Below are 16714 nucleotides of genomic sequence, written 5' to 3'. Positions count from 1 at the left end.
TCAGCGGGTCAGTGTCTAGATCAGGTCATCAAGCTGGCGCCTTGGCCGGATCATGCACTAGGCTAGTCTAGGTCGGCCAGGTCGCGTAAGCCGTGCGCAGGTCACGCAGGCGCGCGCCAAGCTGGCCAGATTGGTGCTCGGGTGGGCCACCAACTTCGTAAGTTTGTTGGCTAGGTGTTTTCCTAGTTGTCACGAGGTGCCACATGTCACAATTTTACTGGAGGGCCAAAACAGCCCTCATCAATAGCCCCCCACTCCCGTGCTGATAGTAACTCAGCGAATGGAGTAGATTTCTTTTGGCCCATAAGTCGATGAGCTAGTAAGTGTTGATCCAATTACTAGTATGGCCCAAAGGCTTTGGGAGCGACTCGTAGTCTATTCTTTTTTGACTTTGCCCGTGCCGGAGAGGCGACCGGGTCTTAAGCAGTAATGTGGCCCGTAGGCTTTTGGGAGCAACTCGTAGTCTACTCTTTTTTGACTTTTGCCCGTGCCGGAGAGGTGACCCGGTCTTAAGCAGTAATGTGGCCCGTAGGATTTTGGGAGTGACTCGTAGTCTACTCTTTTTTGACTTTTGCCCGTGCCGGAGAGGCGACCGGGTCTTAAGCAGTAATGTGGCCCGTAGGCTTTTGGGAGCGACTCGTAGTCTACTCTTTTTTGACTTTGCCCGTGCCGGAGAGGCGACCGGGTCTTAAGCAGTAATGTGGCCCGTAGGCTTTTGAGAGCGACTCGAAGTCTACTCTTTTTTGACTTTTGCCCATGCCGGAGAGGCGACCGGGTCTTAAGCAATAATGTGGGCCGTAGGCTTTTGGGAGCGACTCGTAGTCTGCTCTTTTTTTACTTTTGCCCGTGCCGGAGAGGCGACCGGGTCTTAAGCAGTAATGTGGCTCGTAAGCTTTTGGGAATGACTCGTAGTCTACTCTTTTTTGACTTTTGCCCGTGCCGGAGAGGCGACCGTGTCTTAAGCAGTAATGTGGCCCGTAGGCTTTTGGGAGCAACTCGTAGTCTACTCTTTTTTTACTTTTGCCCGTGCCGGAGAGGCGACCGGGTCTTAAGCAGTAATGTGGCCCGTTGGCTTTTGGGAGTGACTCGTAGTCTACTCTTTTTTTACTTTTGCCCGTGCCGAAGAGGCAATCGGGTCTTAAGTAGTGAGGTGGCCCGGAGGCTTGGCCTGCATCAGCTTCGTAATGTTGGTCACCTACTCCTACAAGAAGCTACTAGGGGCTCGACCTTCGGGGGCAACACCACTAACTTTAGGTTGCCAGCTCACACGGGAGCCTTGGAAGGCTCGACCAGTAAGGGCGCCTATGTAGTCAGTTGGCCGCCAACTCCCGCAGAAGCCACGAAGAGCTCATCTTGGTAGGGGGACCTTGCGAAGAGGACTGATGTGGCATTATCTGAATTGAAAGTAAGGTTGGTAGAGCTACTTAGTCCGTTAGCTCCCTGCATAGTCTCTGAGTTCATAAAAAATGTAAACTATAAAGCGATAGCTTCAATTTCTAAAAGGTGAGGACTTTAGTTTTGGCAAGATGAGAACTTAGCTTTTTGTAGCGGGTTCCCATAGACGACGCCAATTGATGTGACCGTTTTCGGCCACGTACCAATGTTTTGTGATGTAAAATTTTTTGGCAAAGTACCTCGTTATTCGACCCGGTGTTGGCGTGCCTTAGGGACGAGTTACTTGGTGGCGAACTCCCTGGTGGCGAACTGCCTGGGGGCAAACTGCCTTGGTGGCGAACTGCCTGGTGGCGAACTCCCTGGTGGCGAACTGCCTGGGGGCGAACTGCCTTGGTGGCGAACTGCCTAGGGGCGAACTGCTTGGGGGCGAACTCCCTGGTGGCGAACTGCCTGGGGGTGAATTGCCTGGTGGCGAACTCCCTGGTGGCGAACTGCCTTGGGGCGAACTGCCTGACGAACTCCCTACTAGGCGGTCGATGCCTTAGAGAATGTTGGAGCTCCCTGGTGCGGCGCAATCCGACTACCCTCAGCATGAGGTGGTCTTCTTTCCTTTGTAGGCTGCGGGAGATGAGGGACCTGTGATAACTTCATCTTTTCCTCCTCTTTGTAGGTGGCAGGAGCTGAGGGACCTCCGAGAATTCCATCTTTTCCTCCTCCTTGTAGGTGGCGGGAGTTGAGGGACCTCCGAGAACTCCATCTCTTCCTCCTCCTTGTAGGTGGGGGGAGCTGAGGGACTTCCGAGAACTACATCTTTTCCTCCTCTTCATAGGCGGCGGGAGCTGAAGGACCTGCGAGAACTGAACCAGAGGTCCCGGGGGTACTTTCCCGGTGGGGGCTCTCCGATGCTTAAGTTAGCACTCTTATTGTAGAGAGCTTTGAAGATAATATGAGAGAGCTAGAGAGTAGGGTTACTTCCCTTTCTTTTTTATCCCCTTCCCCTTTGGGGGGTGAGGTCTTTATATACCGGAGTCCTCGCGGGTTAGGTGGGTGAAAAGCCTCCAAACGGTAAGACTCGTCGCATCCTGTCAGAACCGGGGTATGGTGGTGAACTCCTCGAGGTCGTCAGGCTGGCGCTTGTGTCAGGCGGCCAGGTCGGTGCCTGGGCCGGGTTGTTAGAGGGGTGCCTGCTTCAGTCAGTGGGTCAGTGTCTAAGCCAGGTTGTCAGGTCGGCGCCTGTGTCAGTCGGCGGGTCAGTGTCTAGATCAGGTCGTCAAGCTGGCTCCTGTGTCAGTCGACGGGTCAGTGTCTAGATCAGGTCGTCAAGCTGGCGCCTTGGCCGGATCATGCGTTAGGCTGGTCCAGGTCGGCCAAGTCGCGCAGGCCGCACGCGCGCCGTGCAGTTCGCGCAGGCCACGCGTAGGTCGCACAGGCGCGCAGGCCGCACGCGCGCCGTGCAATTCGCGCAGGCCGCGTGCAGGTCGTGCCAGGCCGGCCAGACTGGTGCCCGGGTGGGCCACCAACTTCGTAAGTTTGTTGGCTGGGTGTTTTCCTAATTGTCACGAGGTGCCACGTGTCACAATTTTACTGGAGGGACAAATCTGCCCTCATCATAAGGCATATATATGAACATATGTACTGGGTGTTGAATGTAATAATATTTTGAATTTTATGTGAAGGATAATTGATATTTTATGTGTTTTTACATGTTTAGTTACAAGGAGGGTAGGGTCAATGAAGGTTATGCATTTTTATGTGCGGGGAGTATTTGGATTTTGAAAATTCAAATTGCCACTGATTTTGAAAAGGGTATATATTGGGTGGTACACGGAGGCGGGTAAATATAGAATTTACAAAAACTCACCCTTTGCCATCCCTAACATTCTATGATATTCAATGAGGTCTTGAGAGTGTCTTTGGTTTGATAGGAGAGAAAAATAGAAAGCATTAATAGCGAATTTTGCAAAACATTTTTACTTTCCCTAAAGTTTCTGTTTCTATCTAATATAGTTTTCTGTCAAACATTCGTTTCTATGCAAGGTTGATAAACCTCGGCTTAAAACATTGTTTCTGCTATTTAAAGAGGTCTTTAAGGTTTCATTTGTTTATTTTTTGTTCCATTTGTTTATTTTTACCATGAAATTATAAGCTCTTAAAATTTCTCTCTCTCTTATACGGGTGGACTGTTTCTTTTTCTTTTTCATTACATAGGAAAATGTTAAATGTATAGTCCCAGACTCCCTGATAGCTTTTTTTTTTTTTTTTTGGTTTTATCTACATTAAAAGATTTACTTCATTTCCACCCTCCCATGTTTCAACTCGGCCAGAGTCCAGAGATTTATTCCCAGTTGGTATGCTGCAACTTGGATTAATGGGCCTACCAAACAGATATTTGGGAAGGGAGCAATCCCCTTGGAGTCTTAGAGACAAGTAGACAGTGGTTTCTTTTGTTCTCCCGAGAACAGCACCGTGTGGTGACCAAACTCCACAGCCAGAGGCTGAAGTTCATTAGTAATGGATTATGCAGTTAATGTTAATCGTGAGCTGATTTACCACAAATCACAAATCGCTTTCCGGCTTTTTATCTATTTCTCTGGATGATAGATAATACCAACGACACGAGAAATTGCTTTTTTGGTAGGTGTTGAGCAAGATACAATGAATGGGAAATGTTAATTCGCCACGTGGCTACTTTTGCTCGTCATATGCGGCACAAATCTCTATGCTCTTTTACGCCGACGGTCTTCACTGTCCAGATAATAAATCCAGTTATTTTAGTTCAGAGGCGTTTCTGTCTGTTTGCCTATAAATGAGCTCTCACTCTTCTGTGTCTGGCACACTCTCAGCCAGAGCAGCAGCCATGGCCATCTGTTCATCCTCTTGCTTCGTCTCCTTGCTGTTGATCTCGTCTCTCTTGTTGGGTTCTTATAGCTTAGTCTCTGAAGCACAGGAGACTCCGCCCTTGGTGAAGGGACTCTCTTGGACTTTCTACAAATCGAGCTGCCCCAAGCTGGAAAGCATTATCAGAAGCGAGCTCAAGAAGGTCTTCAAGAAGGACATTGGCCAAGCTGCAGGCTTGCTCCGCCTTCACTTCCATGACTGCTTTGTTCAGGTAACATGCCAACTGCGAACAAATCGCCATTAATACCGAATTTCCATCTATTCAGTCGCTCTTCTTCTTCATCTGCGCATGTTAATTGTTTACAGAGAAGAACCCAGATGGAGAAATAACTATAATTTTTCTTCTTCTCGCTCTAATGGCTGATTAATTAACTTTACTATCTTACAGGGATGCGATGGTTCGGTGTTGCTCGACGGTTCAGCCAGTGGCCCGAGCGAGAAGGACGCACCACCCAACTTAAGTCTACGCGCCGAGGCTTTTGAGATCATCAACAAGCTCCGCACCCTGGTCCACGAGAAGTGCGGACGCATCGTCTCCTGTGCCGACATCACCGCTATTGCTGCCCGTGACGCTGTTTTCCTGGTACAGCAAAGCAAAGCCCCTCTCATCTCTCTGGCTGACTGGCTCATCTTTTTCCTCTATTCTTCCCGCTACCTTGCACACCCCCCCCCTCTCCCTCTCTCTCCTCTCAGCCATGCTAAACTAACTTGTTCTCTATTTGCAGTCTGGGGGTCCAGATTACAAAGTTCCATTAGGCAGGCGCGACGGGCTCAGCTTCGCTACAAGGGACGAAACGCTGGCTAACCTTCCAGCTCCCAGTAGCAATACCAGCGTCATTCTAACGTCATTGGCCACCAAGAACCTCAACGCCACCGACGTCGTCGCGCTCTCCGGCGGCCACACCATCGGTATTGGCCACTGCACATCGTTCACCGATCGCTTGTATCCCAGCCAAGACTCCACCATGAACAAGTTCTTCGCCAATCAACTCAAGCTCACTTGTCCTACGGCCACGACGGACAACACGACCGATTTGGACATCCGAACTCCGAATGTGTTCGACAACAAGTACTACGTGGATCTCATGAACCGGCAGGGGCTGTTCACCTCCGACCAGGATTTGTACACCGACTCGAGGACTCGATCCATCGTTACTAGCTTTGCACTGAACCAGACCCTGTTCTTCGAGAAATTTGTGTACGCGATGCTTAAAATGGGTCAACTGACTGTGTTGACGGGGACCCAAGGAGAGATCCGTGCCAATTGTTCGGCTCGCAACTCCGCTAGCACGTATCTATCATCTATCACCGACGAGGAACAAGGCGGGAGGAGCGCAGCGTTCTGAGCTTCTTTGTTTCTTGTGTGTTGATCCCGCGAGGTTGACGTACTGATGCTACATGTTTCGCTTGTAGTCTGTTGGTTATGGCTCAAGTTTTAATGAATAGAGCAATAAAAGGAAATTAACAGAGTATGGACTATATCCCTCCGAGACCCAAGCAATTGGAACTTGGAAGAGAGAGTCCGGACTCTTCAACCACCCACTTCGGAGTTGGTATGGCTTTTCTAGCAAGTTCTATAATTGGAGCAAATTACATGTCCCGAGTTAATGAGCTTGGGCTCCACTGGATTGACGAGTTAATGAGTTCTGGACAATGATCAGCCCACCTAGAGCCCTAGACTCATCTACTTGTCTTATTAGGCATTGATGTGGGAAAGGGAAATATTCAACCCATTTCGGGGTTGTCCTCGGTTTTCCCTTTGCCTTTAATAATGGCAAGTGGAGAAGTGTTGTGAATTGGATACCAATCCGCTTCTAATACTGCATATTGCTAACTAAGTATGCAACTGGGGCGAGATCGTATTGGGCTTTTGTCAAATTTGAATGGGCCAGGCCTGAAGTCCCAAGCCCAAACCAGTATAAAATGCTATTTCCGGCAACCCGAGTTGCATCTTCAAGCTCTAGAGAAGTCCCAAGCCCATTTGACATTTTGAACCAGGCCATTAATTAATTCACGCAAAATATAGGTTAGATGTTGGTTCAAGATGTCCTCAACCAATTTCTAACACACTTCAAGCTCTAGAGAAGACAGATACTCTGCCATTGAGAAGCGAAGAGGCCCCTAACGGATAACAAAATTGCGTCTAGACTCTTAGATGAGATTGCTTAACATATTAAATCATCCTTTTCCAATTTCCACCATATGAACCTAGTTGAGGCTTGTCAACATGTCAATAGATTAGATTTGATCTGATCCAATCCAAATCTAATAGTGACGGACAATTTTAGAATTTATCCAAGTGTCAATTGTATCGGATTTGGATTAGGTCCAATCCAATCCGGTGAATACTTTGGACCATTTTGGACCGGTTTGATTTAATGTATGAATTGTCTAATATGTTCAAATTGGTTTTAATTTTAATTGATTCCAATTCAAACCTAGTCCATTGACACCTATAAGACATTGGTTTGACCTAAGCCAATTCCATATAAATCTATTAGAGATGAATCAGATCCAATCCAATCCAATAAATACTTTGGGCCATTGATCCAATTCAATGTCTTATTGGTTCGTCCAATTCATTCAAATTGATTTTGATTTGGAACGGTCCAATCCAAAACCGATTCATTGACATCTCTAACTCCCCCTTTCTTCCCATCGTGCATGCGACAGTCAACGTGAGAAGGAAATCAGTACAAAATGGAAACAGCATTCACCCCAAGTTCCCCAAAGGTTGTTTTGTCCAAAAACAAATAAATAAGTAAATTACGGAATTACCCACTTAAAGGATAATAAATATATTATTTTTAGCTAGGGCCTAGGCCAAGAAATGCTTCACAATAAACATGCTAATCCAGCAATTAATTCCATCCAAATTCCAAATTCGTGGAGTCCATCTCTTTGGTTTGGTGAGACTTGAGAGAATAACCCATTCATCGTTGTTCCACGGATTGCCGAATCAACTTCTTATTCAAATTGTATTTTTTCTTTTTCTGTTCATATGATAATTATTTATTAATTATGACTCAAGAGTGATGCCATATATCCGATTTGTTTTAGACTACCCCTTGGCATATCCAAAACATACTTCACTACTTATGTATTAAAAAGAACATATCACTAAGTTTTTTGATTTAAGCATTGGAAACCATGAGAATGGAGCATTTTGCATATTTACAATAGTTGGGTAAGTTAGGTTGGAGTTGGCCAAGCTGTGGGGATCTAAGACGACACACAAGGGAGAGCTTGCTAATCGTCTCAAACAGTACACTACCAAGAGCATCAATACCTCAACCGTTAAAACGGCTTATCGTGTCGCACGCCTCGGAATTACTCAAATAGGTAATAACCCCCGTGGAGATCTCGCAACCGACACATTATCCTACCTCACAAAGCGGAAACGGCTCCGCAAATAGCTTAGGCCTGTTACAAGAGGGCTCTAACCCCTTTGTACCTATAAAAGGCACTCACTTCTACCTGAAAATGTACACACAAGCAAACATTCTCAAGTTCTCGTAGAACTCTCAAACACTTTTTGACTTAAGCATCGAAGTGCCCTCCTCGGAAAAAAGACATCCGGACACTCTAGTTCTCTTCTTCTTACAACATACATCAGCTCGGCTGTAAACATCCATACACAAGGGAACTTCTAGATTGCACGACATCAATTATTATTATTATTGTTGTTATTATTTAGACACCACATGTAGGATACACATGGATTAGCCTGAATCCCTTAATGTAAAAACATGGGATTTGATCAATGTTCTTAATGTACGGTTGGATGAGATCGGCTTCCATCAGAGCAAAAATATACCCACACTGTTCTAGCAACCTTTTCCCAACCTTGCATTAAACATATCTCCTCATGAATAATTATATAAGTACCAAAATATTCTCAATATAAAGCAGTAAAAGTTGCTCGAATGAGCGAAGCCGAATTGGAAAAATCCCGGCCCATGCAAAGTGGAAACACTCCCCCTAAAGAGGGTTTTAACTTTTATGATATAAAACTGTTGTATTTGATGAATTCAACAAAATAGTATTTTGGTATGATAAAAATCATAAAATCGAAATACCTATGGCGATTGTGTGGTGGTAAAATGGCTATCCTCATATGCTAGGTTTGATTTAAAGTCAAAGGAAGGGAAAGGTAGGGATCCTCATCTCTCTCCCATCGTTTCTCAGCCTTTAGAGTTTTGACTGGGTAAAAGGAATCCAACGCCCAAGGCTCCACCCTCCCGCGTCGTAACCGCTCCAAAGGTTCAGCAGGTTGAAAATATAAAACTCCACCAACTGCAGAAACGTCATACTCTACGGGAGCGTGTGACGACCACATTACCGATGGAATTCTTGATGGTTAATATTCACACTTCACAGTTCACAAACTATGCTAATAGAAAAATCACCCTTCACCGACACAGTGACGGACGACTTTGAACTTTCAAAAGTCTGAATTCTGAAAGATGCAAAAATATCAAATACATCGGTATCCTTCCGGTGCACGCTAGCCCCAGCTGCCATGAAATTTAATTCAAAGGTACAGAGTACAGTCTGCTGCCTATAAATACGGCTGTCTCTTCCTTCATTCCTGGTTGGACAAACTCTATCTCTCTCTCTCTCTCAAAACATCAAAGCAACCATGGCTGCAGCTTCTCTGCATTCTTTTTTGGTCTCGGCGATCCTGATCTCGTCTCTTTTGCTGGGTTCTTATTGTTGGGCGTCTCAGGCGCATAATTATGGTTATGGGCATGAACAAGTACATCCAACGGTTCCCTTGGTGAAGGGACTCTCCTGGAGTTTCTATAAATCGAGCTGTCCCAACTTGGAAACCGTCATCAGAAACCATCTCAAGAATATCTTCGAGGATGATATTGGACAGGCTGCAGGCTTGCTTCGTCTTCACTTCCATGACTGTTTTGTTCAGGTTAGTTTTCTAACATGCGCCTTAGGCCTTTCTTTCTTTTGTTTTTTTGTTTATTTTATTTATTTATTGAGAGAGCCGGGGAGGGATATTTGGTGAAGACACTAACTAAAATTAGCGAACAAAATAAGGATCTGTTTGGTTGGTGGTTAGCATTGGAATTAGAATTGGAATCATCTATTCTCAATGCCTATTAATTTGCTTCAGATAGGAATCGGAATTAGATTCCCATTGTTGCTATTTAATTTAATCAAATTGCAATTAAAATTGGCCAATTTTTTCAATTTTGTCTCTATTCACAATGATAATGACAATAAGAAGAAGAAGAAAGAAGATGAATTCCAAGCTCTATTCAAAAATGGGGGATGATCATCTAGTGACCCGTCTTATCTCATTGAAAACGGGTATAAAAAATTACACGTGATGTGCCTATATCAAATTAAATCAACCGTGCTGTCTCCCTATCAAATTGATCCATTGAGCTTATATTTTGTTTGTTTTTTTTTTCCTTTTCCCGTCCCTAACGCCTAATATTACCAAAAAAACATTATTTACGACCTCTCAATATTATCGAAAAAGCATTATCTATCACCACTTGCAAAACAATTCAACCACACTCCAGTGAAGCCAACATGTCACTATTTGAAATAAAAATCCCTTCCCATATGGTTGTGATGAGATCGGATCTTCCGAGTTTATATGTTATCATTCATAAGAGAGAGATTCTCAATGTACAATTGTAGTGTCTTATGTGATAAGCCCAATTTCCGTAAATGTGGGATTGAATCGAAATCCCTCTGAAACGAATTCGGATAAGGTTTCAACGACCGATCATAACAGCCGGTCGTGCATTGAGAACGTCAAGAAGAGATCCACAGTTCCCAGGATTGTTGTGACCAGTTGTTGTTCTGTCAGAACCAGCTAGAGGACTTATTTACCACCCTTTATATTTCGACTGTTAGGTTATGTTTGATTTGAAGGAAAATATGGAAAGATAGAGAAACTTTTACAAATCTTAAGTTTTTCTATGTTTCTTTTCTTTTCCCTACCTTTTCTTTCAAATCAAACATAACCTTAGGTGCTAATCCTTGGAAATTTAACGTTTAGGGATGTGATGGTTCGGTGTTGCTGGACGGTTCAGCCAGTGGTCCGAGCGAACAGCAGGCCCCACCCAACTTGAGCCTGCGGGCCCGGGCATTTCAGATCATCAACGAACTCCGTAAGCTCGTTCACAAGGAGTGTGGTCGCATCGTCTCCTGTGCCGATATCACCGCTCTTGCTGCCCGTGATTCCGTTTACCTGGTAACTACCCTCTCTCTCTCTCTATTAAGGGTGCAATTTGGGTGATGGGTACCCTCAACCCAACCGTATTAATTCAGCCTAAAATTTTACATGCATTGGATTTACATTTTTTTGTCCTCGGGCTGGGTTTGGGCCTAGTCCTAGGTAATCCATACATTATAAAGGTGTAAGGTGGGACGAGTCGGGCTAGCATGACACGACGCATAAGCAATTCATGCAAAGTGTGGGCTGTGCCATATTGGCCCACAGGCTATTACGGGCTGTGTTGTTCTTCCCAGTCAAGAGTTTGAGGGTTGGCCTAATATGGCCCATAGCCCAGGCCCATGCATGTCATGTCATGTTCTGCCGTGGATTGGGCTAGCCCATGCATTTAGAACCTTAGGCTTAATAAGACCCATGCATGATTATGTCATATCGGCCCATGGACCTAAAACCTCAAGTCCAGCATGATCCGCATGATCGTAACAGACAGTAAACCTGATTTATACATCTACATAAGTTCAATGACCAACCAAATCTATCTCGAACTGAACCCAAATGTATCAAATTACAATGTAAAATATGAACTGGCTTAGATTAGAAAATTCAGACTTGATCTCAAACTCAATTCAGACTTAAGCCTTAGGGTTGGACTTCTATTGACCATAAATCCGGACCAACCGACCTTACTTTAACACCTACTCTTGATGACCTAAGTCAGTGACATCATGAAATCACACCAACGGCTCTGATCACGTCCATTCACTTATATTGAAATTACCGTAATGCCCTTGTCTAATAGATTTTTTTTTAAGGATCGCAGTCTGGGGGCCCCGATTACAAAGTACCCTTGGGTAGGCGTGACGGACTCAATTTTGCCACAACCAACGCAACACTGGATAACCTTCCACCTCCCTCCAGCAATGCCAGCTCCCTTCTAGAAAACCTAGCCACCAAGAACCTCGACGCCACCGACGTCGTCGCACTCTCCGGCGGCCACACCATCGGTATCGGCCACTGCTCATCGTTCACCCCTCGCCTGTACCCTACCCAAGATTCCACCATGGATGAGACCTTCGCCGACCGCCTGAAGGGCATTTGTCCCACCAACGAGACCGTGAACACAACTGAACTGGACATTCGAACTCCGAACCTGTTCGACAACAAGTACTACGTCGATCTCATAAACCGGCAAGGGCTGTTCACGTCGGACCAGGACTTGTACACCGACTCCAGGACTCGGCCCATCGTCACCAGCTTCGCAGAGGACCAGAGCCTGTTCTTTGAGAAGTTCGTGAACGCCATGACTAAGATGGGGCAGCTGAGCGTGTTGACAGGGACGCAAGGAGAGATTCGTGCGAATTGCTCGGTGCGCAACTCTGATAACACCAAATTTTCATCCCTGATCGAGGATGTGGTAGAAGAAGATTACCATAGCGCAGAGCTATAAGGATCGATCGATGCTTCATATTGTATTATATATGAACTGATGAATTCGTGGGAGGAGACATGGAAGTTGTTGTGTAGTTTCTCGGTATTGGTCTTGACTGATCTAGTTTTATCTTGTATGTGTTGAATAATTAAAAAAAAAAAAAAAAAACCGTTTATATTTCACAGCTTCTATATTGATTTTGGTCAGTTAAGTTCTTTTCGTTTGGGTGAAAAGATTTCTGAGACCTGGTTTCATGTGTTTCTGACTTTCTGTTAGTGCATCCGTGTTGAGGAAAACCCCTTTCAATCGTGTACAGTGTACTGGATCAAACCATTTCATAACATATTGGAGCCCAACCCAATTACAGTCCAAACAAAGCCCAAGTCCATTACGTCTAATTCTTGTGTTAAGAGCCCATTTGGGAGGGATTTTGCGTTGGAATGGAAGTGATTCAACCACCAACCCATGTTCCAGAGAACCCACCTGGACAGGCCGTGTTTCTGATGTCCAGAACAGATTTTCACCGAATACAACTTCTGGTGCTCCCGTGTGGGGCCCAACTCGAAATGCCAGTAGTGACGCTCTGCAAGCCCTCGCATGTAGGGGTGTCAGTGGGCCGGTTTTGGGTTGGATGGATGGATTAATAAGGCATTTAATTTAGGCTGAACAGATCAATATGATATATTGGATTGGACTTGATTCATATATAATGAATTTATATTGGATTGAGCCAATATCTCATCCAAGAAAATAACTTAGGTGTCAGTTACAACCAATCTAAATTAACAGAGAATTTGAACAGATTGGACAGTTTCTGGATTGGTCCAAAATATTTATTGAACTGGATTAGACCAGATCCATTTGTAATGGACTCACATTGGATTGTATCTGGTCTATGTCTCATTTATTGGAATGGAATCAAAGGAAATGTCAAGGATTAGCATGTGCTATTTGGATCTCAATCTGACAGCATTACAGGCCAACCTATCAATCCTTTTGATGCTTTCACACCTACAGAGAGAACCATAACAAGTAAAGAACCGGTTAGGTATAATTCGAAGAGCTGGATTATTTTAGTATATATATATATATTATTTTATGTCATTTTTACAAACAACCAATGAACCAATGGATAAAGAAAGAGAGAGTTGTTTGTTTATAGTCTAGCCATGTGGCATCACTATCTCCTTTACTAGATTCCCACTCCAATCCCTTCTATTCTCTCCATCACTTTCCCATAAAAGATGCATTATTTTCATATCATTAATAATTTAATATTTTTATAAAGTTAATAACAAATTTGTGTAATAAAAATATATATTATAATTTGATGGATTATTAAATTTAATGAATAAATAACATTTTTTACCTTTAAAAAAATATCTGAATGTTTTCTAAATTATACAAATTTAAAAAATTACATATTCCAATAAATAAATATTTCAAACAACAAAATGTTAAAAATATCTAAATGATTATATAAAAAAAATATTTAATATTATGTAAAAATTTAAAACTAATAAAAATTAAATAACAAAAATATTAAATATTCTAGATATTTAAATAAATAAATATTTTAAATAATGAAATATTTAACATAAATAAATTTTAAATATTTAAAATAACAAATTTATGTAATAAATTTAATGTGAGCTTAGAAAATGCGGACTAATCACTTCTCAGACTTTTCCATCTCTAGTTCTATAGGGAGAGACATAATGAAGAGTCTTATTTTAACGGGGATAACAAGTGCTCTCTTTGCAATTAATAAATTTGTTTATCAATCTACGCATCCATGGCACTTGTCTTATAAATTGGTTTATTTTAGTAGAGCTTATAAAAAAATAATCATTTTATTAAAAACAAAAAACACAATTATAGTAGAGATTAGACTATCCCAGTGAGTTACCCAACAATATCTTCACTCTGGCTATGGGGATTACGTTCTTGATTTCATCTCTCTTGATTGTGCTATCATCAGTTATCCAATCTGATGCCAAAGCATCATCTCATGAGTCTCATCACCAATCGGTGTTGGATACAAAAGGCAATGAGATCCAAGCAGGACAATCCTACTACATTGTCTCAACCATCCGAGGTGGTGGAGGTGGTGTGTCACTCGATAGAAGAGAGAGGTCTCGCTCATCGGTTGTGAGGCAACATGGTTCCGAAATGCACTTTGGCACGCCTGTATCATTCTCTCCAGCATTAGCTTCAATGGAAGGAAGAATTGTCTCACTTCCCAAAGAGCGAACCATTGGGAGGATGCTTCTCGAAGTGGGAATCCCGTCATCATCTGGGGCAAAAACTATCCTTGAGTCGACAGATGTGAACATTAGATTCTCGGAGATGCCTGTAGTTTGGCAAGTTCAAGAATCACAGGGATCATCTTCGCCAAGCACGAGAAGGTACGTTACAATTGGCGGACAACCAGGACACCCTGGTTCCTCAACTGTGAGAAACTGGTTCAAGATCGAGCGGATTAGCAACAATAGCCCAGAGTACCGCATTGCATATTGCCCTAGCGTGTGCAAGTCATGTGAGGTTGTGTGTGGGAATGTGGGCATATCATCAGAGAGTGGGAAAAGATGGCTTTCCATGTCTAAGCATAGAGAGTGCCCATTTGTGTTTGTCAAGGCTAGGCAAAGCTAAGTGCATTGCATGGAAAATGATGAATTCAATAAGGGGTTATATCCTCTCTAAAATGCACTATGATTCATAGCAACACACAATTTTGTTTGCTTTTGTGTTTTTTTGGGATATTTTCTTTTCAAAAATTGATCAAGTATTTTTGAAAAATAAGGAATGAATGAACGAGAGACTCTTCTTTGACTTTTATTTATTTATTTCTATTTTATTATTTTGTTCATTGCAATGCAATATTGGTAACTTAATTTGGACCTACTAAAAAAAAGAAACCTGTGGGACATGGTTTTATTGAATAATTAACTAGAGGGACAAACCGCTTTTTTTGTGGTATGAGTATGAATCATATGTCTTACCCTTATATGTAGTCAAAACTTGTTGCATAACTAAGGGTCTAGTTTAGCTCATATTTGTGAATTCTTCAATGGACTCAAACCTCAATCTTCTCCACCCCTCCCTCCTCCCCCTCATATTGGAGGTCTAGTTTAAACAATTCAAACCTAATTTATATGAGGAAATTTGTCTTTTTTCTCCTCTTTTTAAATTTTAGATTTTATTCTATTTCATGTCATTTTTACAAATAACCAATAGATAAAGAAACAAAGAGTTGCTTTTTTAATGTCTATCCATGTTTTATCATTATCCCCTTTACTAGAGTCCCACTCCAATTCCCTTCTATTCTATTCTCTACTTTCTTGTAAAAAAAAAGACATTGTTTTAATAAATTGTTTCTCCAAAAAAATACACCCATTACTCTCTGTAAATTATATTTAATCTGTATTTATCCTCCCTCCCACTTTCATATTAATACCTATATAAAGAAAGTTTGAATTAAAAAATATAAGAATTTTTCAAATGTTATAACAAAACTATGTAAATAACCTTAAAATATTTATTAAAAACATAAAACATAATTATAATAGATTTAATAATATGTGGTTTATTAATATTTTTATATTTATATGAAATTCATAACGAAATTGTGTAATAACAATATAAATTATAATTTTATGGATTATTAAATTTAGTAAATAAATAATATTTAAAACATTTAAAAAATTATTGAAATGTTATTTAAATAATAAAAATAAAAAACAAATATATAAATAACTAAATATTTTGAATAAATTTGTTAAAAGTAGCTAAAAGATTATATAACAATATATTTAATATTATGTAACAACTTTAAAATAAATAAAATTTAAATAACAAACATTTTAAATATTTTAAATATTTAAATAACGAAATATTAAACATAAATAAATTTTATATAATTAAAATAACGAAATCATGTCATAAATTTAAAAATATAAAAGTAATTATAATAGATTTCATAATATTCGAAGCAATAATCAGTTTATACTTTACAAAATTAATACCAATATATTAATAATTTTACAACAATTAATTTTATAAATACTAATTATTTATATTTTATGGATTATTCGATTCGCTAAATAATTCATATTTTAAAATTTCAGTGATCAAGATATTTAAATAAATAAATAAATAACTTTTAATGATTTTAAATGTCAAGAAACTTAATAACTAAATCATATTTTAAATAAGAAAAAAATACAATAAATAATTTAAAGGTATTGAAGCTTCCAAATAACAAAAAAAAAAGTAATAATTTTCAAAACATATATTTTTGTTAAATATTAAAAAATATAATAATAATTAAAATTGTTATTATACTAATAATAAAATAATTACTTCACTTATGTCAATTAATAATTCTAGAAAATAATTTTCAGAAAATTGAATATTTATTAATAATAGTTTTAAAATCTTTATCTATATCTATTATATATTTATATATACAAAAATTAATATTTGTTATATTTTCAACAACTATATATTGTATTTGTTTGAAAAATATATTTACAATATGTATGTATAAATCTATTTTCATTTTATTATATAACAGTAAATTTTCAATAATTATTAGAGATTAAACTACTCTCATTTAGCTTTTTGAAATTTAATTTATTGTACTCATTGGATTTATTATATTTTTGTTATAAATTTATTTTCAGTAATTATGTAATTTCATTATAATTTATTGATTAATATTTGTTAGAAATTAAAGTATTATGGAGATTACACTATTTATTGATAAATTTAAAATATTTTTA

General features: G+C 40.6%; 3 protein-coding genes across 3 annotated transcripts; all 3 read left to right on the top strand.

Annotated features, from left to right (window-relative positions):
• The first annotated feature begins 4129 nt into the window (after positions 1 to 4129).
• On the top strand, positions 4130 to 5835 carry LOC148851536 (peroxidase 12-like). Its single transcript, XM_088945052.1, has 3 exons — positions 4130 to 4504; positions 4682 to 4876; positions 5019 to 5835. Exons 1-3 carry the CDS (start codon positions 4202 to 4204, stop codon positions 5637 to 5639), a joined length of 1119 nt encoding a protein of 372 aa, XP_088801178.1. The 5' UTR covers positions 4130 to 4201; the 3' UTR covers positions 5640 to 5835.
• A 2614-nt stretch (positions 5836 to 8449) lies between these two features.
• LOC148851535 (peroxidase 12-like) lies at positions 8450 to 12112 on the top strand. The gene is made up of 3 exons (XM_088946518.1): positions 8450 to 9220; positions 10325 to 10519; positions 11322 to 12112. Exons 1-3 carry the CDS (start codon positions 8936 to 8938, stop codon positions 11946 to 11948), a joined length of 1107 nt encoding a protein of 368 aa, XP_088802644.1. The 5' UTR covers positions 8450 to 8935; the 3' UTR covers positions 11949 to 12112.
• Positions 12113 to 13829: 1717 nt separating this feature from the next.
• LOC148851534 (kunitz trypsin inhibitor 5-like) lies at positions 13830 to 14768 on the top strand. Its single transcript, XM_088947528.1, has one exon. It carries the CDS (start codon positions 13863 to 13865, stop codon positions 14580 to 14582), a length of 720 nt encoding a protein of 239 aa, XP_088803654.1. The 5' UTR covers positions 13830 to 13862; the 3' UTR covers positions 14583 to 14768.
• Positions 14769 to 16714: the final 1946 nt, after the last annotated feature.

The sequence above is a fragment of the Nelumbo lutea genome, chromosome 5, assembly GCF_056320005.1.
Source record: "Nelumbo lutea isolate HS-2025 chromosome 5, American lotus-T2T, whole genome shotgun sequence".
NCBI lineage: Eukaryota > Viridiplantae > Streptophyta > Magnoliopsida > Proteales > Nelumbonaceae > Nelumbo > Nelumbo lutea.
The sequence above is the reverse complement of the archived record's forward strand: the minus strand, read 5'-3'. Positions and strand labels throughout refer to the sequence as shown.

What these genes read in the sequence shown, in the direction of transcription:
- LOC148851535 (XM_088946518.1), top strand. Translation starts at nt 8,936, where the DNA reads ATGGCTGCAGCTTCTCTGCATTCTTTTTTGGTCTCGGCGATCCTGATC. An exon ending in TCCATGACTGTTTTGTTCAG is followed by an intron (nt 9,221 to 10,324) that starts GTTAGTTTTCTA and finishes TTTAACGTTTAG; the next exon opens with GGATGTGATGGTTCGGTGTT. An exon ending in CCCGTGATTCCGTTTACCTG is followed by an intron (nt 10,520 to 11,321) that starts GTAACTACCCTC and finishes TAAGGATCGCAG; the next exon opens with TCTGGGGGCCCCGATTACAA.
- LOC148851534 (XM_088947528.1), top strand. Translation starts at nt 13,863, where the DNA reads ATGGGGATTACGTTCTTGATTTCATCTCTCTTGATTGTGCTATCATCA.
- LOC148851536 (XM_088945052.1), top strand. Translation starts at nt 4,202, where the DNA reads ATGAGCTCTCACTCTTCTGTGTCTGGCACACTCTCAGCCAGAGCAGCA. An exon ending in TCCATGACTGCTTTGTTCAG is followed by an intron (nt 4,505 to 4,681) that starts GTAACATGCCAA and finishes ACTATCTTACAG; the next exon opens with GGATGCGATGGTTCGGTGTT. An exon ending in CCCGTGACGCTGTTTTCCTG is followed by an intron (nt 4,877 to 5,018) that starts GTACAGCAAAGC and finishes CTCTATTTGCAG; the next exon opens with TCTGGGGGTCCAGATTACAA.